Source organism: Pezoporus flaviventris, unplaced genomic scaffold, assembly GCF_033815535.1.
Source record: "Pezoporus flaviventris isolate CSIRO_AGI_PZ_B2104156 unplaced genomic scaffold, CSIRO_AGI_Pfla_v1 ptg000078l, whole genome shotgun sequence".
Lineage (NCBI taxonomy): Eukaryota > Metazoa > Chordata > Aves > Psittaciformes > Psittacidae > Pezoporus > Pezoporus flaviventris.
The window spans coordinates 8,272,770-8,299,087 of record NW_026892626.1 but is presented as its reverse complement, the minus strand read 5'-3'; the positions used below and the strand labels follow the sequence as shown (position 1 = coordinate 8,299,087).

The 26,318-nt window shown below is 46.0% G+C and overlaps 2 protein-coding genes across 3 annotated transcripts in view; both read right to left on the bottom strand.

Annotated features, from left to right (window-relative positions):
• Positions 1–132: 132 nt before the first annotated feature.
• Positions 133–20,620, bottom strand: NAA60 (N-alpha-acetyltransferase 60, NatF catalytic subunit). Its single transcript, XM_061474035.1, has 7 exons — positions 20,508–20,620; positions 7,849–7,964; positions 6,265–6,394; positions 4,803–4,899; positions 2,214–2,459; positions 1,246–1,418; positions 133–789 (listed from the first exon to the last, which is right to left on the bottom strand). The coding sequence occupies exons 2-6, from the start codon at positions 7,956–7,958 to the stop codon at positions 1,273–1,275; spliced, it is 729 nt and encodes a 242-aa protein (XP_061330019.1). The 5' UTR covers positions 7,959–7,964; positions 20,508–20,620; the 3' UTR covers positions 133–789; positions 1,246–1,272.
• Positions 20,621–21,659: 1,039 nt separating this feature from the next.
• Positions 21,660–26,318, bottom strand: part of INTS15 (integrator complex subunit 15) — a 51,866-nt gene continuing 47,207 nt past the window's right edge. Inside the window, exons 5-7 of one of the 2 annotated variants that reach the window (XM_061473403.1) lie at positions 24,605–25,132; positions 23,047–23,086; positions 21,660–22,447 (exon numbers count right to left, since the gene is read on the bottom strand). In XM_061473403.1, coding sequence (XP_061329387.1) covers positions 22,240–22,447; positions 23,047–23,086; positions 24,605–25,132 — 776 coding nt within the window. In that variant the 3' untranslated portion in view covers positions 21,660–22,239. The remainder of the gene's footprint in view (positions 22,448–23,046; positions 23,087–24,604; positions 25,133–26,318) is intronic. The other variant, XM_061473404.1, reaches the window with a different exon arrangement.

The window sequence follows — 26,318 nt, the reverse complement described above, 5'->3', positions numbered from 1 at the left end:
GCCTGCAGAGTCTAGCCCCAAGGCCAAGGGAGGGTGCACGCAGAGGAGGAGCAGGGCTCTGGCTGCAGCAGTTCTACACCCCAGCTTCCCTCCCCTGCTACATTCCAACTTGGACAAAGGCAGAAAGGTCTATACAGTATTATATATATATATATTTCACTATGAAATAGCAGTTTCATTCCCTGCCTTCTACTTGACGCATCCTGAATGAGATGCTGCTTTGTAAGTCACTCTGGAGGGATGGCGGGGCTGGGTGGTTTTCATGCGAGGCAGTTGCGCCCCCTGGAGGTTACCCGCAGGAAGCACCAGCGCCTGACCTGGCAGGACCCAGACATGACACCCACTTCCCCTCACCCGGTTCCTCCTTCCCTCGCAATAAGGGCATGACTGCATCCTGCCAGGGCACTTACAGCTCATTTACATGGCCGGCACAGATTCATTAACCTCATTCCCCCTGCTTTCAGTAGCCATGGTGTGGAAGCAGCAGCTGAACCCCTCTACATCACGTATACAAATAGGAGCAAACCAGAGGCAAGGGAAGTGGCAGGGACAGTGCAACATGCACAAAGAGTGGTGAGATGCAAACGGCCCTCAGCCGGGGCACAGCCAGGGCTCGAGGCCATGGGGTAAATCAGGGCTGCAGCCCCGCAAGTGTGAAGTCTACCAAATCTCGGTCAACCTGTGGAACAAGGAGTCCTGCCCAGGGGCTGGGTCACTGATCAAGAGCTGTCATCATCCCTGGCACCAGCGCAGAGCCGGATGGTTCAGGAGATGAAAGGAAGAACAATCCTATGGAAAGGCAAGGGAAACAAGGTGTTACGGATTTCTTCAAGTGTACTGAGGAACTGCCGTCCTGAACACCTTGTCAGAGCCAACAGCAAATGGGCTTCTAGTTACTGTGCTGGGAAAAGAGCAAGGACTGTGGTCACTCTGAGTCTTGCAAGCTGGTCTAACAGAGCTAGGAAAAGGAGAGACAGCAGGGACAGGTTAATCTGCTGTCGGGCTCTGAGCTCAAGAAAGCAAGATCAGAGTTCAAACTCCATTCAAACTGAACCAGCGGGAGTTTGGCCCCCAGCTGGAGGATGGGGCATTGCTGTGCCCCAGACACCCTACACAGCAACTTGCCCAGCAGCAGAGCTGCAGCTCCAGGACACTTTCAGATCCCCAGGACGGTGGCCACGGGGCACTGCCACCACGTCACTGCTGGCCCTTGGCAGAGAAGGGAGCTCTTACCCAGGTACCCACCTTTGTCTTCTGTACCTCCTGCTCCCATCACATTGTCCGGCTGTACTCAATGCCGCTCTTGGCAGAAATGCCTGACCAGGGGAGGAGGCTGCAGAGAAGGCTCTGGGCCTGCCGATATATCCTCTGGGGAATTGAACATGGGCTCAGGCTGGCCAGTGTTGATCCAATGTGCTGTAGGTAGTCAGTGGCCCCAGTTAAGGACAGCAACATTCACACTGTAACTTAAGAAATAACTTAAAGTAATTCTGGGGACTAGCACTCTCTAAAGAGACCCCATGATACAGTGAAAGCTGCTCTGCTCAGTTACACAGATCTACTCTTTGTATTAACTGCCTGCCCCTTTCTATCAAAAGCAGGTCTGCTTTGCACAGCTTGGGAACACTGGATCCAACTTGTGTGGGAAATACCTTCTTCTAAGGAGCTGCTGGTTCCCTTTGCACTCCACAGCAGGTTCCTGCGGGGATGGCGATCCATCCGCTTGCCTGGAGAGGTTTGGCCTGACCAGCTACACCCAGGAAAGATCAAATTTCTTCTCTGTGATCCAGTGACCTGAAACAAACTCCCAAAGCCAGTCTGAGAGCAGCCTGCTGAGATCTAGGCCAAGCCAGAGTCACACAGCATCCCAGGTCACAGGAAGCAAGACAAAGGGCTTCTCTGCCATGCTCCTGGCCAAATCCTGCACCCCACAAGCACACTTTGGCTTAACCAACTAGTATCAAACTTGCTCCAACTTGGAACTCAATGTACCATCCTACACTGCCTCTCTGAACTGTTCCCAGAGGAACCAGGGGACAAACAGGCCTCTGTCCTATTCCTCTAACATTACCTTCCTTCCAGCTCCAGATTAAACTCATGTCTGAGCAGGCATCAGTCCCCAGAACCACCCCAGCTCACACATTGCTAGACTGCTATTGTTAACCCAGAACACAGTTTGGTTTTACCGTGCTCCATTGCTAATGAGACTGAAGGTAAAGGATATAAGATTGTCCAGGGTGGATGTCCACCATTGATGTACAGGACGTAGGTGAAGCCATCTTTGAGGACCCCTCTAATGGAATAATAATAGGGAAGATAGTGGTGCTGTTTAAAGTCTCTGTTTTCATAGAAGGTTATTGCTGTGTTGTTAGTGGTGAGGACGTGCAGGTAGATGGCTTTGCAGTGATCCTGGGCAGTTGTTGATATATGGTCTTTTAAACTTTCAAGCAAAAGCGAACCTGTTGAAGGAAAGAGCAGCAGAATCACACAGTGCAGCTGCTGTTGCAGGGCAGCACAAGGGTTTGGAGGTCCTAGCTGAGATCTCCTGCACCCAGTGTCTAAGCAGTGACTGCTGCACACACTTGGAGACCCCAGGTCTAACCCAGTCCTCACAAATCCTCCTGATGAATTAAACAGGACCACACTATGTGGTTTTAATATGAACCTCACCTTGCCTATGAGCATGGCTTCACAAAACACATCTTACAAAGACAAACTTCTGATTCAATAACCACAAAGAGCCAGACACGGGAAACTGTCAAAAATGCCCATCCCTGGGCAAGCAGTTCCCAGCTTTGGGGAGGGTCAGTGAGTCATTTTCAATGGAATCAGTTCCATCACATGTATGAAACAGAGCGCATTTACACACACAGAGCAACCTTGTCTAGTGGAAGGTGCCTCTGCCCATGGCAGGGCAGCTGGCACTAAATGAGCTTCAAGTTCCCTTCCAACCCAAACCACTGTCCTGTGAGTCTACGATTCTATCTATGTATTTTAAAACCATTTACAACAGGACTTGATAAGCAGGTTATTGCACTGTTTCTGTTGAACTTGAATTCAAATCTCAGAACTGGTAGGATTTTAAGATCTCTCCTAAGGAGGGGAGATAGGATATAATCTCATTCAAACTGGATTTGCTGCAGCCGCTATTCAGCAGGAGAAACCAGACATAGGCACAAAGGATACTCCAGCCCCAAGAGATGAGACCTGGAAGTTCATCCAAATGAAGGACCCAGCACAACCTGCAGGGGAACTTGCTTCCATGAGGTGTGGTAAAAACAGGCTAAAGACATAGCTTAGCTAATACAGATGAGATTCATGCTACTGTTTCACAATCCAATGTAAGACTCAGGGACAAGGACACATAGGATTTCGGAGCAGGCAGAAGTCAACAGCACTGACTTCATGGTCACTTGATACTTAGTGAAGACTTTTTATCAGCCAAGCACAAAAACACCACCCAGAGACTCGTGAGAAACAGGAGAGCTGTTTTATTGCGTTATGAGATATTCCATGCTTTTATCTCTCAGAGAACCAACTGCCCTCTGGTTTAAGGGTAACAGAGAATTAGAAACAAAAGCCTTTTAATGTCTGCCAGAGAAAAATCAGAGCTTTAGTGTTTAGAAGTGTGCCTGGAGTGAAAAGCCTCCTGCATGAAAGACTTCAGCTTCAAACACAAGTAGAAAAGCTCTCAAGAGAAAGGTCTCAGGAAAAGCGCCAGTAGGCCACAGCTTTTTTAGGTTGTTTTGCTACATGTACAAGACCAAAGGTTTTGATGGAACACAGCAATGTGCTGTAGAGATGTAATGGGTACAGAACACACTAATCCCGAAAGAAAATTCCAGCAAGATGGAGCTTGGAAAAGAAAAAAATAAATCCGCTTTTGGAAACTGAAAGGAGACTCGAACCCACCAGTTTTATGGAACAGGAGACCCCTTTACCACCTTCTCTGAACATTATCCTGTGTTCTTTGTATTTCTGTTCAAAGAAGAAAATACTTATCTCCAGCAACATTTCAATGCAAGTTTTAACAACAATGCTCTCACTGAGGACTCTTCTGGTCATTTCTTTATGTAACCTATCAATATATAACTTTCTAAACACAAATGTAGGAGAAGGGAGGACTTGAAGAAGAGGAGCTATACCTGTATCCACTGAAGAAACATCAGATGTGCAACACTGGGTCATGCTGTCAAACCTGGCCTATTTCCTTTTGCAGATCATAGACAGAGATCGTGCTTGAAATTGCCCCACAAGGGCACTTACTTGATGACAAAACACATCCTATTCTAAACAGAGATGAACTCTGACTGCAGGATTTTCAAATGGATGCAAAAAAGCTGTGTGCTGCAGCAGGCATTCAGAGCTGACCTTTAAATGCATTTGACAGTTTTCATCAGGTCCAAGTTACACTCTTCTTCTTCTAAATGTTTGTTCTATCTGTTAGGTAAAAAGTTATAAGCAGCTCTGTTTTCTGCTTCAGGGACCAGGCTTCTGACACCCATGAAAGAAAATCATTTCAAACCCTGCTCCAGGGTGAAGTCCTGGCACTTTCAGTCTCAGCAGCAGGAGTGCAAGTTTTTTGTGTGCTCAGTTACCCCCAGGATCAAGATGGACAAAGCCAGTAACAACATTTCAGTACACCCACATTAACACCAAGAAGGGATGTGAGTGCGTCACCTTCCCAATTGCTGTCACAAATCATCAACAAGCTTGTCTCAAAAGGGTATTGCAGGTCTCCTTCAGCCATGTCCACACATGACAAATGACAGCAAGAGAGTTGTCACTTTGCAGCATCTTACCTATTCCATGTTTTCTGAACTCCTTCACCACTCCAAGACTTAGGATGTAAGCAACTTGCGTGTCCAAAGGAAAATTGGAAGCTAGGATGTCTCCATCCTGAGGAGAGAAAGGACAAGTTATTTAGTAGGATATCTGGGGAGGCACAGGAGAAAGCAAGAATCCCAACCCAGAACATCTGAAAACAAGGCTATAGCTGGAAAATTCTCTTCACTGAACAGTCTTAACTGAAGCTTCTGGAAAAGACATGGGGAATTAAAAACTCCAAGCATGGTCCCTCAGGGGTCATTCCTACTTTCAAATAATCTTCCCAGACACAGAACACAAATCAGAATCTTTCCTTACTATATACATTGTTTGTGAGCTTAAGGACAGAATATATTTGCATTCTTTACCAGGAAGGATTCCAAGTGCTAATTCTGGAGTTACCCATCAGTATCTACATCAGTCCAGCAACAGTCTTTATTATCTGCATGCTCCATCTGAGCTTCATGTCAGCTGGAGGTCTCTGTATTGTTGCAGAGGACAAGGAGCATGTTTACAGGCCCAATGGCCTGGAGCAGTGGCTGTATAAGCCCCTGGCTTTCAGCTTGGCTGGAACAAAAGCTTTTTGTTGGAGTTGCTGAAGATGCAGTTTCTGAGTTTGACTACCTATGAAGTGAAGCCAGACAGCTAAAATGAAGAGACCCATGCTACTCAATGCTCTCAGTCCCTATAAATGTTAAGATTACTGTTTTATCATAATACAGAGATCCTTTTAGAAGTTATGAATTCTCTGCATTGCCCTGCTTTTTTTTTAATCTACTTGCCTATGCTGTTTTCTGTACACTAACCCAGTGGTCTATTCCCATACTGTCTTCAGAGACCATCTCTTCTTCACCCCTCTGCTGTACTGTGCTGTCTCTCCTGACCTCCAAGCTCTGTCATCCCTGAAGCCTGAGCCTTCTGCAGACTGGTTGCCTCTGCTTTTGTCAGAGACAATGACCACGTAAATGAAGGAGTTTTTGCAGAAGTCACTGTAGTGACTCATCCAGAACAGTGAAGGAAGTTCAACACTTGTGTAAGAATGGAAGAGGTTCACTCTCCTACAGCTGCTCATACCTCAGTCACCAGTGATGGATGACCAGGAACACTGAAAACAGCCAAACAGGTACATGGCCTGCTACACATTCACTTTTGGATTACACTTGCATGACTGGATCTCTTTGCACAGCACATTGAGCAGTCATCTTCCCGCCAGCCACAGCTGCCTAGCTGCAGCAGGAAGAGACTGGTTCCAGGCTGCTCAGCAGCCCATGTGTTCAGACCCATCCCACCACTCCATTAGCTGGAAATCAGCACATTCTTGATTTCTTAACAAGTGTCTGGATAGAGGGAGAAAAAAATATTCCAAACAGGTCCCATCCCAGTTAACCGTGACAAGAGGTGGACTATCTCTTACTGAAGTACAGTTTAGTAGCATACCTCTTTATGAACCTTTGTCCTGCTCTTGATCTCTGCCACTATCATTCCCACAATGGAGCCTCTATACGTGGCTGCGAGGGAAAAGAACTTCTTGTTGGAAGTGATATCCCGGTACCATGAGTCAGGGTACCTGGGGAAGGAAGAAAAAACAGGAATGTTTAGGGACACAAAGTCCACAGGAGTAGGCAGCACCACAGCCAACATTGTGCCAAGATGCTGCTCAACTGGAAACGGATAGCAACATCTTTAATGCCAGTCACTGAAACTGCAGACCAGTGTATTTTACACAAGACTAAGAGCAGGAAGCTGTGCTACTGAAAGGGCTGTCTTCTGCACAGCCAGCCAGCCAAATACCTCAGACATATGCCAATCTAAAGCTCTTTCTGTGATTTAGCTTATTCTATGTAATCTGGGTTAGGAAGTTATTCACCCTTCTCGTCTTAATTCTTGTATAGTACCAATGCATATCAAACAGCTGCTGTACCCCATTTGGTAGCATGGTTTCTTTCAATTGCATCTAAGCAGCAATACAGGCTGCACACGTAATGGCCTCCTGCCTTGCTAAGACAGCCACATTTCGTTTTACATTCATAGCCCAGAGCTTTCACTTCCATCTTTAGCAAGTTATTTTTAAATGCAAGATCCATCTGCCCTCATCTTGAGATGTAAAGATCTCATTAACTTATACACATGTGAAAAAATACCGCATATTGGTACCAAAAAGATTGCATCACCAGCCTCCAGCTGTCCTCCTCCTGCAGCTACTACAGGAAACCAGCACACATTCATTTATTTCCAAGTGAGAGCACAGCATGCTTGTGTTTAAAAGAAATCTACAAATCCAAAATACTATGAATGCTTTTGCTGGTTTGTTACGTTTTACGCAATCTTAATTACAGTCCACTAAAATCCTCTGTAAACCTTCTTGACAAAGCTAAAGAAATCCTTGAAGTCTAGAGCTGTAGTCTCCCTGGAAGCTTTAAGCCAGAAAGCTATCCCTGTACCCCAGAAAAGCTCCTTATTCCCATGCTTGTGCTGACACAAGTATTTACCAAATGAGGGCCTGGGGAACTGACCTGGGACAGACTGAGATCAGCTTTGAGCCAGAGCTTCGGGAGCCACAGTGTACATGGGCAAGTACTGTTTGGTCTCTCCTGGGACATTCAGACAGACATTCCTTTAGAACAGTTGCTCCAGGTCAGTTTGGTTCAGCTCTGAGGGTGTTTTCTTGGCATACACTCCAGAACACAGCTTTCACAAGCACAAGGATACTAATCCTTTTCCCTGTAAGTGTGCTCCTTTCCCCATCTCAAACACAGTCTTTCCCAAGGAGATGATCCACCCCCTTAGTAACAAAGCCTATTTCTCTGCCAAAATCTGCATACAGGAACTTTCTGATCAGGACGAGCAGCAAAGGGCCATTAACAGGAACACCACCACAGTGCATAACAGATTCAGAACTGGCTCTTATCTTAGTCCAGATGGCTGCAGAGCCCTTGGTGTCAGCCCTGAACTGGGCCAGTGCAGGTTCACACCATTTGTTTCTAGATCCCCATCACCTCACCCCTAAAACCATTAACTTACTCTATTGGGAACCAGTCGCCACAGAGCTGTTTCACTGTGTCTATGTCATTGTGGCAGAGAAGACGCAGGTTTACGTCTGTAAGTGCAGTGGGGGGCACCTCCTCTGTCATTCAAGCCTGCAAGAAAAGAAAGCAAGCATGTTAAAAATGAAGCAGCTCAGGTTCTGACTGCCAGCTGCAGCCAGGCATCTGCACAAAGGCAGCAGGAGGGTCTCAGTATCAAGTTGTTTTTCTTAGCAGAATAAGTTTTCAGGAGAGATGAACCAAAACATGGTAACATTAACCCAAGAAGCAACTTGAAGCCCTGCTGCCCACAGGATCAGCACATCTCACTTCTCAGCCTGACCCAGCCCCCAGCCCTGCATCTCTACACACCATGGTCCAGCAATGCTGTGTGAAGGAACACGTGGCACCAACCACTTCTAAAAAGAGCTCGGGATGCTGCATTAAGTAAGCCAACAATGTGCCAAGTGTAGCTTATGATGCATGGAGCTCTTCACATGTCTACGCAGGACCAAACAAAAGTGAACAACCAGCTTAAAAAGGAAGCACTGCTAGAAAAACACTTATAAACTCTTACACAACACCAACATCTCCAGTTAGTACCTATGCAGAGGATTCAAATTCTTTTTAAAGGTTAATTTTGTTTAACCTATGCTGGTGAATGAGTTCCATTTCCCCTTATTCCTATCTGCTACAGCTCCACAAGGGCTTCCTTTCCAGCCCAGCAGACAGTGTTCACATACAGAAATATTAAGATACCCTTTTCTTTTACCACAGCACTACCAAAACCCTGCTAACGACACACAGGACACTTACTCCAATGTCTTCAGCCTTTTCCTAACAAGGTACCAGAGGCAAAGAAGCAAGCTGTAACAGAAGTGGTTGTAAAAGCATTTGTAGGACAGACACATGCATGAAGACCAGGGAGGAAGAAGAAACTCTGGCACTGGTTTGTGTGCAACCTGGAACACATCAAAGAGCCAACATATCAACAGGAGAAAAGATACAAATAAGGTCCACTATCATCTAGAGAAATCTTCTCCAACATAGGCAGAAAAATGGCAAAATGCTTTAACAGAATTCCAAGGACATTTCCTTACAGCTCTTGGAAAAGGTGAAATGGGATGGGTTTCTTCAAGCAAGGGATCCTTCCCAGACACAGCTTTCCTCCCAGTGACCAGTCCTACATATTTCCCCAAGAAGGGCATCTACAGGGACCCATATATTGATATGGATCACTCATTCTTTCCAAATAAGTCCTTAAAAAAGAACCACAGCTACTTCACAGCCTGTTCTAGGACTCTGGCTGCATATTTACTGAGCAGACTACAGCTTTCACAACCAGTCAGATGCCAGTTTCAAACCAACTTTAGCGCCTAGAAACCCCACAAAGCCAGTACTCCTGGCTGCTTTTAAAACTAATTTTACACTCCTAGAATCAGCTCAAGCCCTCTGACGCTGGACTTCAAATCCATACCCTGGTGTGGCAGCGAGCACACTCTCCAGCACTAGCCCCTAGTGACCTTCTAGCATGCTGAAGCAGCCAGTGTACAGCAGTGTGGAGCTCGGTGGCACACTCACCAGACCCTTTCTGAGCCATTCCAGAGCAGTGGCCCACCACAAGATCACAAAGTGAAGGCAAAATCGTTCGTAAGCCAGAATTGCTTGACGAAAGCTCAGGTAGCATAAGGTCAGCTTTGGGGTGGGGGGATAAATGAGGAGGAGTGAGCAAGCACATAGAGCCAGAGCTGCTTTGGCCATGGCAAAGCTCCAAACCCCAGTACATTGCTATGTTAGAGGACATTAAGCAGCACTCAGGTTTGCAACAGGAGTGCTTTTTCTTGTACATTTTATTTTCTTTTGATGCTCCTGTAAGGCAATACCCCTCCTCGGGCAGTACTCTCAGCATTAAGGAACCAGCTAAATGAAACAACCATGACAGAGCCGTATTTTTTCTAATGAATAGAAGAGGTGGGGGCCTAGGGGCAGCCTCAGCTGCAGCTGCTGCAGCAGGAGAGGCAGAGCCAGCACAGGACACATTCTTGTGAGGATTAGTCCATGTTTATTTAATGCTATATTCTCAAACAGCTGGGCAAGCATTGTGCATTATCCTGTGGCTGAAGCCAGCCTTAAAGTAATCCATGACCATTTTGCTGCACAGGATAATTCCTCTACCCTCAAATCCAGACAGCTGTTTCCCAGCACCAGTTGCATTTGTGGGGACTCGCTCCATCTGCTTTGCATTATGTGGCCTAATGCAGATGCTCCTGCACATTTACAGAACATTGCAGGCACCACGTAGCACTGTGTCCTTCCACACGGTTTTAGGAGAGCACTTCCTTCCCTGGCCAGGTATTGCTGTTGCTGGAAGAGCTGTGTCCAAGAGAGAAGAAATCCCAAGGAAGTCAATTCTCTTCATACCACGATGACAGCCGCTGGCTCTGCAGAGATAACTGGGCAAACACCCAAGATCCAGGTCCTGGCCCTCTGCACAGCCTGTAGCATGCTGCGATTAGCAGAGCCAGACCCCTGAACAAAAGCCTCAGCTAGCACAGTGACCACAGCATCACTTTTAGAGTCAGCCTGCTTTTAGAGGGCAGAAGATATGTTTGGAAGTAACCAGTATCAGTGTAAAATAGAACCCCAGCACCCAAAAGAAGTTAAAAGGGCCTTTAGGCGTTTATAGGCTCCACTCACACTACAACACTGACAACACTCAGCTCTGACACAAAACATGGCTCCAGCCTCGTGCTGTTGAAGGGGGGAGGTCCACAGCTGCTTCCGAAACCCCAAAGTCAAGTCATTTCATTTAATATCTGCTCCCCAGGTGTCAGCCCTTTGTTCTTGTGCCCAGCGCACTCTGGGAAGTGGCATGGTTGACACTATGCACTGCTCCACCCAGCGGGCACAGAGACCTCCCCCTTGTGTCAAAGTGGGAAACACTCGTCTACGGCGAGTATAAAACCAGACATTTTGTGCTTATGAAATAAGCATGCAGTTAACATTTGAAAGAGCTCTGAGGACACCCCTTCCCAAAATAACAAAGCTAGCAGTGAGCAGAATTAGAGCATTTGGCTTCCTTTCCTACCTAAAACCTGCAGATATTAATATACAACAAATTATTTTCAAAACAAAGAAAAACCCTCCAGGAGAATATAAAGATTTTGATCATTTCCACTAGTGTTCTGCCTTGCTCTATTGAAACAAATGTAGCAAAACGTTTTGGCCTTGGTGCACTGGAGATCTGCAGAGGAACCTGTCAAATTCTCATTAGAAGTATTTAGCAGTAATGGATGAAAAGAAAGAGTAAGTACATTACTAAATAAGCCAACTTAACATATAATTTTAAAATCAAAGCATATTGTAAGGCCTAACCTTACCATTTTGCAATAACATAATTACATAAATTTTTGGAATCGATAAGCTCTAGCTGTAATGAGCTCAAGAACAGTATTTCACAGTAATTCTGCCTAAAGGCAGAGGAGGCTCAGCCGGAGCAATGGTTGGGATTCCATAACTATCACTGTCCACTCAGCACAATGAGCTGAGTACTGGTACTCACATATTTCTACCACCTACTTACAGGTCTCATTGTGCAAGAGGACAATGGTTGTTTAGAGTTTAGGTTAGCTACCAGGTACAGGGACAGTTTCTTTACTTGAACTAGATGCTTCACACCTAAGAAACCTCAATTCCAGATTTCTCAAGAGCAGGAAGTCTTCTTTCCCTCTTGGGGTTCTTGTACTTAAAAAAAAAACAAAAAACAAAAAACAACCAACATATAAAATCTAGATAATACCATTATTTCTAGAGAAATTGAGAGAAACAGCACTCTTAATCCAATGGGGTGTTCAAATCTGTTGTGGTTTAAGCCCATCTGGTAACTCAGAACCAAGCAGCCACTCACTCACTCTCTACCCTTCCTCCCCCTGCTCCCAGAGGGATGGGGAGGAGAATTCAAAGAATGTAACTCCCGGTGAGATAAGAACAGCCCAGTAACTAAGGTATAACAAACCACTGCTGCTACCACCAATAATAATAATAATGATAAGGGGAATAACAAGGGAAGGAAACATAACCGCTACCACCCGCTGACCAATACCCACACTGACCCGAGCAGTGATCTGGGCCTTCCAGGTAACTCCCCCCAGTTTATATACTGAGCATGATGTGCTGTGGTATGGAATACCCCTTTGGCTAGTTTGGGTCAGGTGTCCATCTCTGCTTCCTCCCAGCTTCCTGTGCCTCTCCTCAATGGCAGAGCATGAGACTGAAAATGTCCTTGGTCAGAGTTAAGCATTACTTAGCAACAACTAAAAACATCGGTGTTAACAGCATTGTTCTTAGACTAAAGTCAAAACCACAGCACTGCACCAGCTACTGAGAAGGAGAAAAATGCCTGCTACTGCTGAACTCAGGACAAAATCCAGAATAAGGCCTGATGCTTACTAGAATTTGGCAGGGAGCTGCTTAAATGAATTTGAAAGATCCCTTGAGCACTTCCATACCTGCAAAAGCCTGGTCAAGTGGTTCAACAAGTTAAGATTTCCATCATTTAACACTATTAGACACGCTGTAACAATATTTCTGCCCTGTGCCTCCTGCGAAAGTAAGTTGGAATTCAGCAATGAACCATCACAAGATGCCGGGCTTATGAACTTCTATTTGGACTTCAACCTCCATCCAGATAAGCTCATGAAAACCCCAAATAAAATTTTTATCATCTAGCAACAAATATCACTGAATTTCCTGCCAGAATAAAACCAAGGTAATCTAATATTAAAGCAAAATGAATAGTAACTAGAACTGTATACATATATAACTTCAATAAGGAGTGTATTGGCTTCAAATTCAGTATTCACACAAAAAACATGATGCTATCTTCTTCACTTGCAGAAACAAAGACTGAAGCTCATCAAAATCTTTTATTTTCCAATTTTATAGCTAATGGAAATCAACTCGCCCTCAATGGAAAAAAAGCAAACCTGCAGGAAAGAATAAAGAAAAACAAGAACTGTCGAGATAGTTTTACAAAGTGATCTTACAATTCAGGAAGCACTGTCGCAGAAGACACACAGCCAACCATCCCGGTACTGCAGGCACCTCTGCTGTTAAATAGATCAGACCTTTATTTACTTGGGCTGAAGATTCTTTACCTTCTGGAATTCAAAACATTTTCTCCAAGCACTCTCCTGCTAGATTAGTAAGGATTATCTGCTTGTTGAAGGAAAAGATTAAGTTCCTCCAGACAACTACCAAGCACACAGCATGCACAGGACAAGTCCGAGGCACCACATCAGTGCGGAACACATCTGCTCTGCAAAGGCAGCATGTGAGCTGGCCCTTGTCCGGCTGCCAGGTCACATCCCTCCGGCTGCTCCTCCCCAGCACTTCAGCCAGGGGCAGATGCATAGGAGTCGTATGTCACATTACATGAGCACACCATCTGCTTGGCACAGACACAGCCTGCAGATACTCCCTGGAAGACTTGCATGCACAGCAGGGCAGAGATGGATTCCCTTGTACCTCACCAGAGGTGCTGCTCCAGCATTGCCACCAAGTCCTTGTTTTGTGTGTGTGAACAGTCCTCAAACACCACCAAGATGAGATTTCCGGGAAAAAAAAAACCAACTTTGATGGCTCCTGGCATCATCTCTCACTTGTGAATAAACAGGATCAAACAAAGCCCAGGCAGAATTAAAGAGCTACTCAAAATGCAGGACAGACATGTCAGCTGTGGCTGAGCAACACGGCGCTCAAAACAGACACAATCTTGTCTACTATCTGGGGAGTATCCCTTCAAGAGCACCAGTATGAGTTTGCACTGTAAGAGAGCTGTAAGTCTCTCTGCCTTGCACCATCTGGCACAAGGGATTTGATTTACATTAAACCACTCAATCTGAACCAACCAAAGGTCTAATTCCAACAAAGCAATAAAGATTTCCCTCCTGCATTTCATTTTAAACTTACTGTGTTTTTAGGCTACTGGTCTCATAGAGAACGTTCCACAAGGTCACCCCTGTTATCAAGCTCTTCATTTAACACAATAAAATTGTAACTGGATTTGAAAACATCATGAATTCAGTATTCAGAATCTCAAAGAAGCACTTCTAGGCCTTAGGGCAACATTATCAGAGCCAAATTTTAAAGATATTTTAATACTTGGCTTTATACCCCCTAGGTACCACTTTAAGTCTGGTAGAATTAAAAACAAACCAGGTTAGAAGGACCCTTCGGGGTTTTAACTCAACTTAGATCAGGTTGCTCAGGCCCACAGGCTCACATAACATCAGTGAGGAGCAAATCTCTTCACCCTGCCTGGGCTCAGACTGGTTCCTTTGCACCTGAAGGCACAACTGGAAAGCTGGGATATTAAATGTGCTGCCTGCACCAGTATAGCCACCTCTGCTGTGCATGCGATATAAACATGCCTCCATAGGCTATTTGTCACACTCCATTTATCCTTTCGAATGCTCCTTCTAGGAATCCTGTGCAGGTTCATTTGGGATTTGCAGCACACAAACCTCAGAAAATGCAGTACTCCTTATTCCCGGTATGTTATGTAAACTGATGGAGCCTGGAGTTCACAGTCACGAGCGTAACAGTGATCATTTCACCTCCATTCCTGTACCATTCATCACATCCTATAGGAGTGCTGCTCAAAACTGCCATCACTTAATTCCCCACATTAGCAGACGTTTGGAGTGAGCAGGACTCTTAATAGAAAATCTAGGACAAAACAACTGATTTTGTGCCTTGGTCTGAAAATAATATGAGAACACGGCTGCAGACAGGCTCTGACGCTAGATTATGTCATTCCACAATAGTCCTTTTGATCCAGGCATGATGTTTTTCTGTCATTTCTACCAGACCCACAAGCACAGAGCCTCAGAGCCCCTGTGTACCCCTGGTTACTCAGGAACACGCACTAGCTCAAGACCTTTTGCTCCTCATTATTTAAACTCCTTCAGTAGCAGCTTCCTTCTGTGCAGAAAACTGCCCTGCTCAACCACCTCCCTCTGCAGAGCCTCCTAGATCCCCATCCTGAAGAGATGCCTTTAGTTCAGCCCTGCTATGCAGATCCCAGTTGCCCCCAAAGCACAGCCTGACCTTGTCTCATGGACATCACTCTGGAGAAAGAAGTTTGTTACTGTCTGGACTTTCTTCTCCAGTAAATCCACCCAAGGCAGCGTCCCTGACCAGCACCCTCCCCCCCCCCGGCAGGAGGCCAGAACAACAGTGAGCTTGGGGAAGAATGTACTGTAAAGAAAAGACTTTATCTCAATACGAGGGAGACCAGGAGGGTAACCTTGGGTTTAAATACAGCTGCACCAATGAATCACCAGGTGCCCTGAGACAATATACAAAGAACAATGCCTCCCTGAGCTGGCCAGACTAGCACTGGGGGAGCATATATTGTGGCTGAGCACAAAGTATAGAAACCAGACAATTAAAAAAATAAACTCTGAAGAAAGCCCTGGGCCTGAGCTGGCTCTAATCTGTGTATTCTTTCCTGGTGACTGCAGGCAGTAAGCACCATGACAGCGAGGATGTGGACCAGTAACAGGCATCATATTTGTATTTGGATTCAACTGTACACTGCAACTGCTGCATTGTGCTTATGCTGTGATTTCAGTTATCACCCTGCTAAAATCAAAATCCTCCATAACACCAAAGACACCAAACAAGTAAATTTGATATTAAACTCTCCTTGAGTGGAGTATCTTCAAGAGCCCAGCCACTGGACTAGGACAGGCAAGAAGGCAGCATGTCACACACAACCTGGGAGCACCCATCCTCGCACTCAGACCTCTCCCCAAAGGCTCACCCCTCGCTGCTCAGCCAATTCTTCATCTCTCAAACCACTGTTCTAAAAAACTCACTTGTGCCTTGTCCCCAGGTCTGCACTTCATTTTCTGTTATACCCAGACTGAGGTGTGCACAACACAGAACTGAATAGCCTGAAGGCCAGAACTACAGAATCACAGTGATTAACACTGGCTTCCTGCCATGAAGGATCAGGATTTGAAACAGATCCCAAAAGGATATTAAGAAATGAGAAGGCAAAAATGTAGTTCTACCTGCACAGCAAGCATAGGCTGTTCATTTGAAATGAAAACACTTACTGTTAGTGAAATCCCTTTAAACTTGTATCCCATATCTTCTGCACACTTAAAGTTTGACTTGTCAGCCTTCCAGCAGCAGAAATGTTAATGTTTTGCATGCAAGCTGCTTGCTGGGCTGTTCTTTTACCCTACAACTCTACACACATTACTGAAGCCACAGATTTCACAGGACGTGATACCCAAATAAAGTGTCTCCAAAGCATACTGCAAAAGGCTCGGCTTCCTGCTGCCCCAGATATAGCAAGTCCTCTGGGGGAGGGTGAACAAGAATCTCTAAGAGGGTTTTGCTGTTAAATCTTTTCTTGTTAAGATGCAGAAGAGAAAATCTGCTCTGTGACAGCAGCACTGCTGGGAGTTAAAACTGAAGGGTCACAATAGAGGCACATTATAACAAGAATCTCCCTAGAGGAGAGACCTAATACCTTGCAATCGTTGAACAGGGCAAGTTTCCAATAAGCAGCTGTTCCTCCAGAAAACAAAAAAACCAAGTGAACAACCCATCACAAATGCAGGCCCACTGCCATTCCTGAATTAGAATAAACAGCCACGCAGAAATGTATGTAGTGACTAAAAAAAAACAGCCAGAAATTCAGCCTGCTGTAGTACAAACACGGGCAGAGGGAGCTCGAGCCTGCCTCCATTTCCTCCACACTGTCCTCACTACCGAGCAGCAACACACCGCTGTCGACAAACCCAGCCCCTTTGTCCCCTTCACTACAGGAAGCACAAACAAGGAACTTTTGAGAGGCTGTTGCAAACAAGGTGCTTAAACAAAAAAAGAAATAAATCAAAGAAAAGCTTGAAGAGCACATTGCTGCCCTTGCCGGCAGACATGCTGCAAACATGCACCTCTCCAACATCCCAGATGTAAAATTTGAGCCAACATGGCTCCCTCTTCTTTCTCAGTGGCGTTTTCCAGCATCAGACACCCAGGTTTGACTCAAAAAACCACCTCCAAGAGCACCACTGCTACCGTTTTAAGCTAGCAACATTTAAAATGGATTTTGGCACAGATGTCTGCTCTGACCTCCACAGTAGTAAGCTGAAAATGAAAAATGTAAAACTAAATTAAAAGCTAACCTTGGAAAACTGAGCAGCTCCCATTCCTACCATTCTGGGAGAAGGGAAGTGTGGGTGGGGGACAGTGTAAGACATGAAGCTCTAAGTGTTTTTGCAACACTGTGTTGAAGCCATCAGACAGGCTGTGACTGGTTAAAAAACCCAGGCAGACAGAGCAATACCACTCTAATTAACGATTTTAGGCAGCATTTCACTTTCAAGCAGGTAGAACAGCTGCTCAGCTAAGGCAGAACTTTCTCTGCTGTCACACTGAACAGCTTAGCCCAGCTGTTTCTTTAAAAGCATCTTAACACCAGAAGAGCAAGGCATTAACCGCAGCCGGTGGCACCAAGTCACTGACGGGAGTTCCTGTCCATTACCAAAGGCTGCCTCCAGCCCAGCAGCCCGTGATGAGCAGGAGGGCAGGGCCATGACTTCTGAATCAGCACTGCAAATCACTCACAAGGAAGTGCCTACGTTTGTACCTGTAATTCCTCAGGTATTTCACCAGCGTTGTCACTCAGAGTCAGCCTTCCCAAGCACGGCTTCACTGCTCCTGCTCACTGAATGAATTACACTGGGAGTGGCTGGGGTGGGAGGCAGAGAGGTAGAAAACAACCAGGAAGAGAGAGGATGGTTTCTTGGGTGGAGGGTCAGCTCACACAGCAGATGGGCTAAGATACCAGGCACCAGCTCACTGACCAACTTACCAGACTACACTGGCCCAACAGTGTAGACACATAGACACACACACGCCCCAATCCCCCAAAACCCCCCATGGAGAAGAAAAAACACCCACATGCAAATAAAGATCATCCTTTCTGGGAAAGAAATAACAACAGACATGAAAGAAGTACCAGACCTCATTAACAAAAATAAATACATGGATTATGTTAGAGGCTCTTTGAGCTCCCGGCTACACAAGACCATTTTTCTGAACTCCACTGGCAGTTCCAACACATTTTCCTGACATCTGAGGCCAGGCCAGGTACCAAAAGACAGGATCATACCCTTCTGGTTTAGGAAAAGAAACAAGAATTAAGAATGCCACAAGTTTTTAAGAGGGCATTCACAGGACAGCCACTTACCTATTGCTCAGACATGTTAAAGTCAACTTGCTTTAAATACAGCAAGCAACCCACTGAGAGAAACAATAGCAAGCAGCTACTTCAAAGAACAAAATGACATATTAGAACAATGCTCACATACTACTGCATGGTTCTTTATTTGCTACCAGGCATATAAAGACTAATTAAAGCACTAGTTTACAGCACACCTACTTATTTAACCTGCAAGATAAAACCATCGACTTTAAAAGCCTTGTCAGACAGCACCCAGTGTCACTGCTTCCAGTGGGGCTGAAGCTGCTCCAGTGTTATCTCAAAATGAAAAGTTTTCACTCTAATTATAATATGTTGGGAGAAAGCTGCCACCTTTTTTTAATTAAAGAACCTCATGTTTAAGAACCTGCTAGAGTTTATTCATACAGGCAACTGATTAGTTAAATAAATACCATACACCAGCACTCCCAAAAAGCTACCAGAAGCGTCCCCATAAAGGCTTTTGAGAAAACCAAGCTGGACTAAGGAGAGTATATGGCATGTTAAAAGAAAGGAAGCAAATACAGGATGACTCCATAGTGAAAGAGAGATTCCAGCTATAAACTGTTCAGCAGATTCCTCAAAAACAGATGGAAAAAAAGAGATGAACAGATACACAACAAAAGTGGCTGATGATCCTTTGGGATTGGGCACAGTAAAATCTAAAGCTTTTCACAGTTGTCAAAAGCTCTCACAATGCCAAAAGACTAATGAAATGGCAGATAAAGTCTGAAAGTTGGTAAACAGAAAAAAGAACGAAAGTTGGAGAAAGGCAAACATTTCCAATCTGTGTTAACTGCTGAAAGGGAAAACAAACCAAACCAAAATACAACACGTTCTCACAGCACATTCCCTGAGAACATTAGTTTGCTACTCAGCAGTTCTCAAAAAAGATACCAGGAATTATCAGAACAAAAGGAGAAGGAAAACCACACCTAGAAAGCCTTTGGTCTGAGCTAGTTACAGGTATATAACGCCTCTATATATCTGTCAATAAAAGGCCAGACACTCAAGCCCATGTTCACGTGGTTCTCAAGAGCAGAGAGAATAGCTGCAATGAGCGGCTAAGGGTCAGGGGAGCTCACCACGGTCACCTGGCACCGGCTGGGTGATACTGGGAAGTGCTGCAGCGTAACAAAGACAGGAAAAGCTACAACGGATAGAGAGAGCAGGCTCACAGAGTTCAAACCCGACACAGCAAACATAACCAAAATATGTAAGCGACTTAATATGGGAGATGATAATTTGATGCCTGTATTCAAGAACAAATGTCTAAGACTCAGGGCTGGAGACAGCAACCCCAGTGGCAAGGATACCAGCCCTGGTCACTCCAGCAGGAAATGGAAGGAAGCTGCAGCTTCCGCAGTCTCCAAAACACCAAAACACAGACATTGCTTTTGCCATACAGGCAGTGCAGGTATATCCCAGCACTGTGCAGCTCAAGGGACTGGGCACAGCAGCTGGAACACCTCTGACAGAGCCAGCCACCACTATGCCACCACACCCAGCAGGAAGTACCCTGCCTTGAAGTCTTCGGGACTCAGTGCGATCAATGCAAAACCTCAAGACAAGTCTTGTAAAACCACTGAGCTGTCGTTCTGCTTAGATAGGAAGTTGAACATTTGCTTTCTCTCTGCTAAAGCTCTACAAGCTGGTTCAAAAGAACACAATGCTTCTGTAGGGCAAAGCACAGAGAAGCAAAGCTGCTGTGGTGTGCATGAGCTCTGAGCCAGGCAGGGCGATTTGTGAACCATGACCCAAGCTGTCAGGAGACACAGAGCAGCATCCATGCAAGGGGAAGAGCTGGATCTAATGATGCATTACATATTCCCGGCCTTCCCGAAAGGAATTTTTCTACGGAGGAGAAATGGAGACAGACTAGTTAAAGCTACAGACCTCCTGTGCTGCTGGCTGAGCCTCTGCACATACCCGAGCATTCTAAGAGAAGGAATGTGTGGCTGCAGGACCTCCCGCGGCTCTACCAAAGCCAAGGAATAGTTCTCTTCCTTGGCCCCGCTGTACCCGAGCACGGGGCGGTGCCAGCGAACTAACTCCAGCTCGAGTTGGGATTATTTATTGTAACAGCCCAAATAACACAGCTTCGCCAACATAACTGCGCTGCTTCAACCGGGCTCCCGCACGGCTGCCCCGCGAACCCGGCACCGGAAAGCCCCGCACCCCTCCAGACTTTGACCGAGAAGGCTGCCCCGGAGCTCTCCGGATCACGGCCCCGCACGGCGACCAGGGGAACAGCCTGCTGCGCCGAGCCCTGCTGCGCCGCCCCGGGGTCGCCGTGCCTGGCCCCGTCCCGGGCGCAGGTCGCCATGGCAACCCCGCCCTCCCTCTCTTTTCCCCCCCCCGTCCCCGCTCACCTCGGACTGGCGGCGAGCGCCGTGCGGGCGCGCCGCGGGCGGGCGGGGCAGGTCAGCGCATACCGTGCGGCGGCACCACCGGCGGGCGAGGGGCCGGTGGCCGCGGCGGACACCGGCGGGCACTTCCTCTCCCCGGACACCGCGCAGCAAGGTGCCTCCCCATAGGCTGCCCGCCGGCACGTGACCGGCGGCTGGCGCGCAGGCGCAGAGGGGAAAGCCCGCTCCCTCAGGCCACGCGGGCAGCCGCGGGCGGGGAGCGCAGAGGAACCGAGGGCGCTAATTAAAGGGGGTGTTTAAATTAGCGATGCAGCTGCGGGCCCTAGCGCTGGGGACACGTGATTCAGCGTGGCCATGGCCCCGTGTCACCTCCCCCGCAGTTTGCACTGTGAGGGGCACCCAGTGACCTGTCCCACTGCCAGGGCTTCATGCCAGTAATGGCTCTAATCGTGAAATTGTGAGATTTTCAAGGTTTTCCCTTGTCGCTGAAGCTCCACAAAGTGAGAGAGGGTATTTCAGTTAGAAGGGACCTACACTGATCCCCTCATCCAGCTGCCTGACCCCCTTAGGGCTGACCAAAAGTTAAAGCATATTATTTTCCTTTACCGAGAAGGGCAAAACAGTTTCCTTTCCAGCAGTTTCATTCAAATAGTTTTTTCACATCTGATTTGTTTTTTCATAGGCAGTGCAGAACCACAACTATCACATCTCCCCCAGTAAGGACAAGAGCTTTGGAGGTCTTTGTTGTAGTCACCAATGTGTAGAAAAGACTTTTCTTCCTTGCTTTTTTACCCATCAGAAGGAGCTCAGAGAACCACAGCACGGCAAGAGAGCTCAGTTAAAGCGGCTAGGGGGCGTGTTTTGCTGTAGTGTCAACAGCAGCACGCTGTTGCCCCTCCTAAACGCATCCGCACCCCCCCGCACCTCACTTGGAGCAGCCAGCCTGCCCTTGACCAGCTTTCCAACCAGCTGTGATCAAAAGCACCAGATTTCACCCCAAAGTTTCATGAATCGCTGAATGAGGCATGTAAAGAGGGCATTACCCACCATAGAGATGAGGGGTGACTGCAGCCATAAAGGGGTTTTGTTCCCTCCCTAGAGCAGGCCCAACGCATTGACCCGTCTAATCAATGCTAGAAAGATAAAGTGGCAGAATTACTTTATACTTCTTAGATTGTTTCCTTTAATAGGAACTGCTGCTTTACTCTACCTTGTGCTTCTGAAACAAACATTTGTGTTCCAAAAATATACAGTGTACACATACTCTGTAGCTATAGATACAAACATTTACAAAGAAATGAGCAGGCTGGAGTGGACGAGCTTGGAAAAAATCTCACACCTTTCTTGCTGGCCCTCCTAGAGCAAGACTAGGTGGGCTCAGTGTGCCATCAACTGATCAGGGCTACGGAGAAACACATGATTGAGAAATGTACCCTTGGCAAGTCCACGAAACAATGGGGATCAAGAAAACATCCACACACTGCAGAGGTTTGAAGGTTTTGTTGCCTCTTCCCACCCTCTCCTTTTGTCCCTGTGATCCGCCTTAGCATCTGCAGCCCGCATCCAAACCGACCACAGCCGACCTGTCTGCATCTTCTCCACATCCGGAGGGCTGAGCCCTCACACAGGCACTGCTCAGCTTTACACCAAAGAGGAAAATATGGTTCCCAAGACATTTGGGAAAACATCTGCAAAGCTTCCTCAAACTAAGGGAAACCGGGTACACTCTACAGTCCTAGCGGATCGGTCGGTATGGGAATGTCATTCCTGGTATAAATGTTTGCACAGGATGAGCCGGGAGTGCTGGGTGAGCCGGGAGAGCAGGGTGTGCGGCATGTGCAGGGTACCCCAGAGGAGGAGTATGGATGTGAGGATAAAATCCAGGTGGCAGAGTGCCATGGGTTGGTTGCTGTACTGGACCCGAGATCACCAGCTGGAGCAGGCTGTGGAGAGGAATTCAGACAGACATGAGGATTATTCAGAGAAGGCTTTTGTCACAGCCCTGCCCACCCCACAAGGGACTGACTCTATAGACAATTCATAACCAACACACAGCAATGCTGAGGCAAGAGGACAGTGACTCAATTATGCTCTTTACAGCTTCCAGAAAGACTTCTTTTCCCTCTTTCGCTTTTTCTTAATAAAATTTGGCTCCTCTTTGCAAAGAGGCAAGCAGCACAGTGCGATTAAGCTTAGGGTCAGATAAAACAAGCAGGGAGTTGGGGATGGGATAACTCTGGGGCAGGTTCCACACTGTAATTTCATTTTCCCTGTCTGTGCATTTATTCTAACACAGTCTGGGCAAGATCATCTACATGGTGGGAGTCACTGAAGCGTCCCTCAGTCAAGAGTCCAGCTTGCAAGGGAAGAAGTAGCAAGCACTGTCTGTCACCTGTATCCTTGTGCTAACCTGTGTGTGAATAAAGGCTGACTTTCAGAAAGTAAACACAAATTTCTAGGGGAGATTTTGCCTCACCAGCCCCCAAGTATGAGCCTTGGAATATGCATCAAAACTGACATGGCTGTAAGAAAGGCTTCTTACTTGTTATGTGGTAGCCTGGAGCACACAGTTCTCAAGTCGTCTGAAAGAGGACACAAGACATCACGGTAAGGGTAAAGCAGAAATTAGAGCGATTTTCCTCTCCACTCTCCTTTCTAGGAAAGTCAGATTACCGAAAATGCTCCACTCATCAACAGATCCACTCATCAACTCTCAGACCAAAAACCTCCGTAGGAAAGAAAATGTTTCTCCATCTCACCAGTCAGCTTTCTATACCAGACACTTAACTGTATGTAATTAAGACAGAGGAAATAGAAAATATGACTCTGCCACTGAACATGGCATTTCTGATGAGGTCAAAGCAAGGCAAAATTTACCCAATACTTGTTCTGTGCTGGTTTGGGGTGTTTCAAAACATTGCTAGCGTAAAGAATGGGTTGGGGTTTTTTTTCCCTGTCTATCAAGTAGAAATTGCACCTTTTTTACCATTACCAAACTTCTGCTAAAGCAGAATAACTAGAACCAGGGTAATTAATAACACACCCTGCTGATAAGAGTCCTTTCAGGAATAGCCTGAGAACAAACTGTCCCTTTGTAGATAAACAAACTTCAAAACACTGAAATAACTGTTATTTCAGCAGCTACTTATCCTGAATTACCTTCCACTTCCACAGTACGAGCAAGTGTTCAGAATGTACCATGTAAACGGCTAAGAAAAAAACACAGCTGAAATAAGCCATTAACTTAAAAAAAAAAAAAAAGCATTTTTCTGCTTGTACTTTGTATGTAAAACATTAGAAAGCAGAACACCGAGATCTTCCAAGCAGTGCTGGTTCAACCACAGCAAAAATGTCAGGCACTCTCTGCATCTGGGGTCTGCACTAACTGTGCGGCTGTTGGGAATCTTTAAACCCTCTGGTCACACTAAAAATTATCTGTTTTCAAGAGAATCATCAAGAAAAGACTCTGGTTGACCCTGTATGTGTCTGCAGGTCTTTCAGAAGGAACTGGTTTTAGAGACAGGACAGAAAGACAAAAGCCACATAAACAGGCTTCTTTACTAAGTTTAAATGAAAACATACACACTGTAATGGGGTCTCATTACAGGAGAGCTGAATGCCCGGAAGTTCCAGATGAAGAGTTTTGTTTTGCTTTTCAAACATCTTGTCTAGCATACCCACCTCACGGGTTTATCTGCTTCACAGGCTCTCCTCCAGCAGCAAACTCAGGGAAGTCAAACTGAAGCACAATTAATCAGTGCTTTTTAAACAGTTACAAGCAATTCTGAGGGAGTCAAAATTGTCCCTGTGCCAGCTCTAACCACCCTGTGCACACTGCAAGGTCAAAGACAAGTGCTTCAGTTCTGCAAACAACACACCAGCCACCTGCAACAATGATCTCTCCTTTCTTGCTCTCCATCCAGTTATTTTTCCTCCACTATTTCCTGCACTATAGCTTTCTAAGAGCAGCAAATTACTACTTCTGCTGTCAACACATTGATCTTTAATTCCCCCACCCCAAAACTCCCTCTTACAACTTCTGCACACTGGAGGAAAAGAATCCCATGCCAGGGTCTCTGCCAGCCCTACTGACAGCTTACCTCTAGTGCACAGGAGTGCTCCTGATGCCATGGCCACTTGCAAAGCCTGAGCCAGTCTGTCTAGAGCCAGTTCAATCTCTTTGGATGCATTGAGAGGATTGAGTTCATCAGATAGCCTGTTAATTTCCTCAACGAGTGGAACCACATGGTCAAAGGGTACTAGCCCCAGGCGCCCATAAAGATTCTTCTCCGTTAAATGCCCCTGAAGCATCATGAGAACCTGCAGGACACTTAGATGCAGTTTTGAATATAGCTGGTGGCAATCTCTGTCTTCTCCTGAAGTCGAGTCCTTGGCAGTTTTGCTGGGAGGATGTCCATTTGAGAGAGAGGCTTTCTTCTTCCTTTTATAAGCCAAGGGCGCCTTCACACACCAGCGGATCAGTCCAGTTAGTGGGGTGAGCTCTAAAAACCCTATTGGCAGGTTGGCTGCAATAGGAGTGTTTAGAAAGGTGATGAGGATCAAACGGGGGTCTTCAAAGATCCAGGACACAATCAACTCCAGCAGATCTGAAGGAGGGATGAGGTCATCTGAAGATAGGAAAGTTATTGTTGGGTAAGACGGGCCTTGCGCTGGAGCACAGGACAGCAATCTTTATTTAATCTCTCACACACACCCTTCCTGCACTGTCACAATTACAATTTCACAACCTCCCAGACTTCGCTGTTTTTTTCAAGACACCAAAGGTAAGAAGCTAGTTTATCCCAGGGAAGACATAACAACTTTCTGTCAACTTCACCTTCTCCACCTATTCTAAAGACACCACCAAATGCCAACATTTATCCTCTTTGCCATCAAAGGTACTTCTGACATTTTCTTCTCTACCACCCGTCATCTGCCCAATTTTTCTTTAAACTCAGTCTCCATTCATCCCTTGCCACAGGAAGTACAATGGACAATGGAACAGGAAAAACTTGTTGGCACTTCTTTCTCTTCACGCCATTCAATTCATTTCCTTTTAGACTCATCTAGACAAGCACGTCTGGTGGAAAACCTTAACATGAAAACACAGGCACATGCCAGGTAAAGGATTATAGGATTATGCAAAGCTTCAAGAAGTGAAAGGTGGTGATGAGCTGCAGCAAGGCTACAGACAAGAGAAACGCTGATTACACAGCAGTTGTGCATCATCCTGCCACAGGAGCGGGCTACTAGGTTGAGCAACATCGTTGCTTGTTGCAGGCAGCCTCAACAAGGAGCTCAGCACAGAACTATCTAGTCAGGTTTTTTTTGTGCCCGAAATGACTTACAGGAGAAATCATATGGACTACAGAATTACTCATGTGCTCCGGATACAGAATTGGTATTTTTCAGTATTCAGCTTTTCTGAGAACCCAGTTTCACAGATACTGCTGTCTGTGTCATGCACTCCTGTCCTCAGGACTTGGTAGACTGCCCACTTACAGCTCACTCTTTGAAGAACAAGCTTCCTTTTCTTGTGCCACCAGTGACACCTCTAATAAAGTAAGGAATTAAAAAAAAACAAACAATTGCTTCCTATAACTCTTGTCATTTCCCTTTTGGCAAGTCCTTTAATTAGTTGTTTAAACTTGTAAGTGATTGCACAAAACAGATGTAAAATACTGAGGATGAATATGCTATGAGCTCTACCAAATATTTAAAAGAAAAAAGTCTAAGCCTGCACCTCTCTCACTACCACCAAACTGCTTACCTGGAGAAGACCATGCAAAACATTTCCTTTATCAATAACAAATA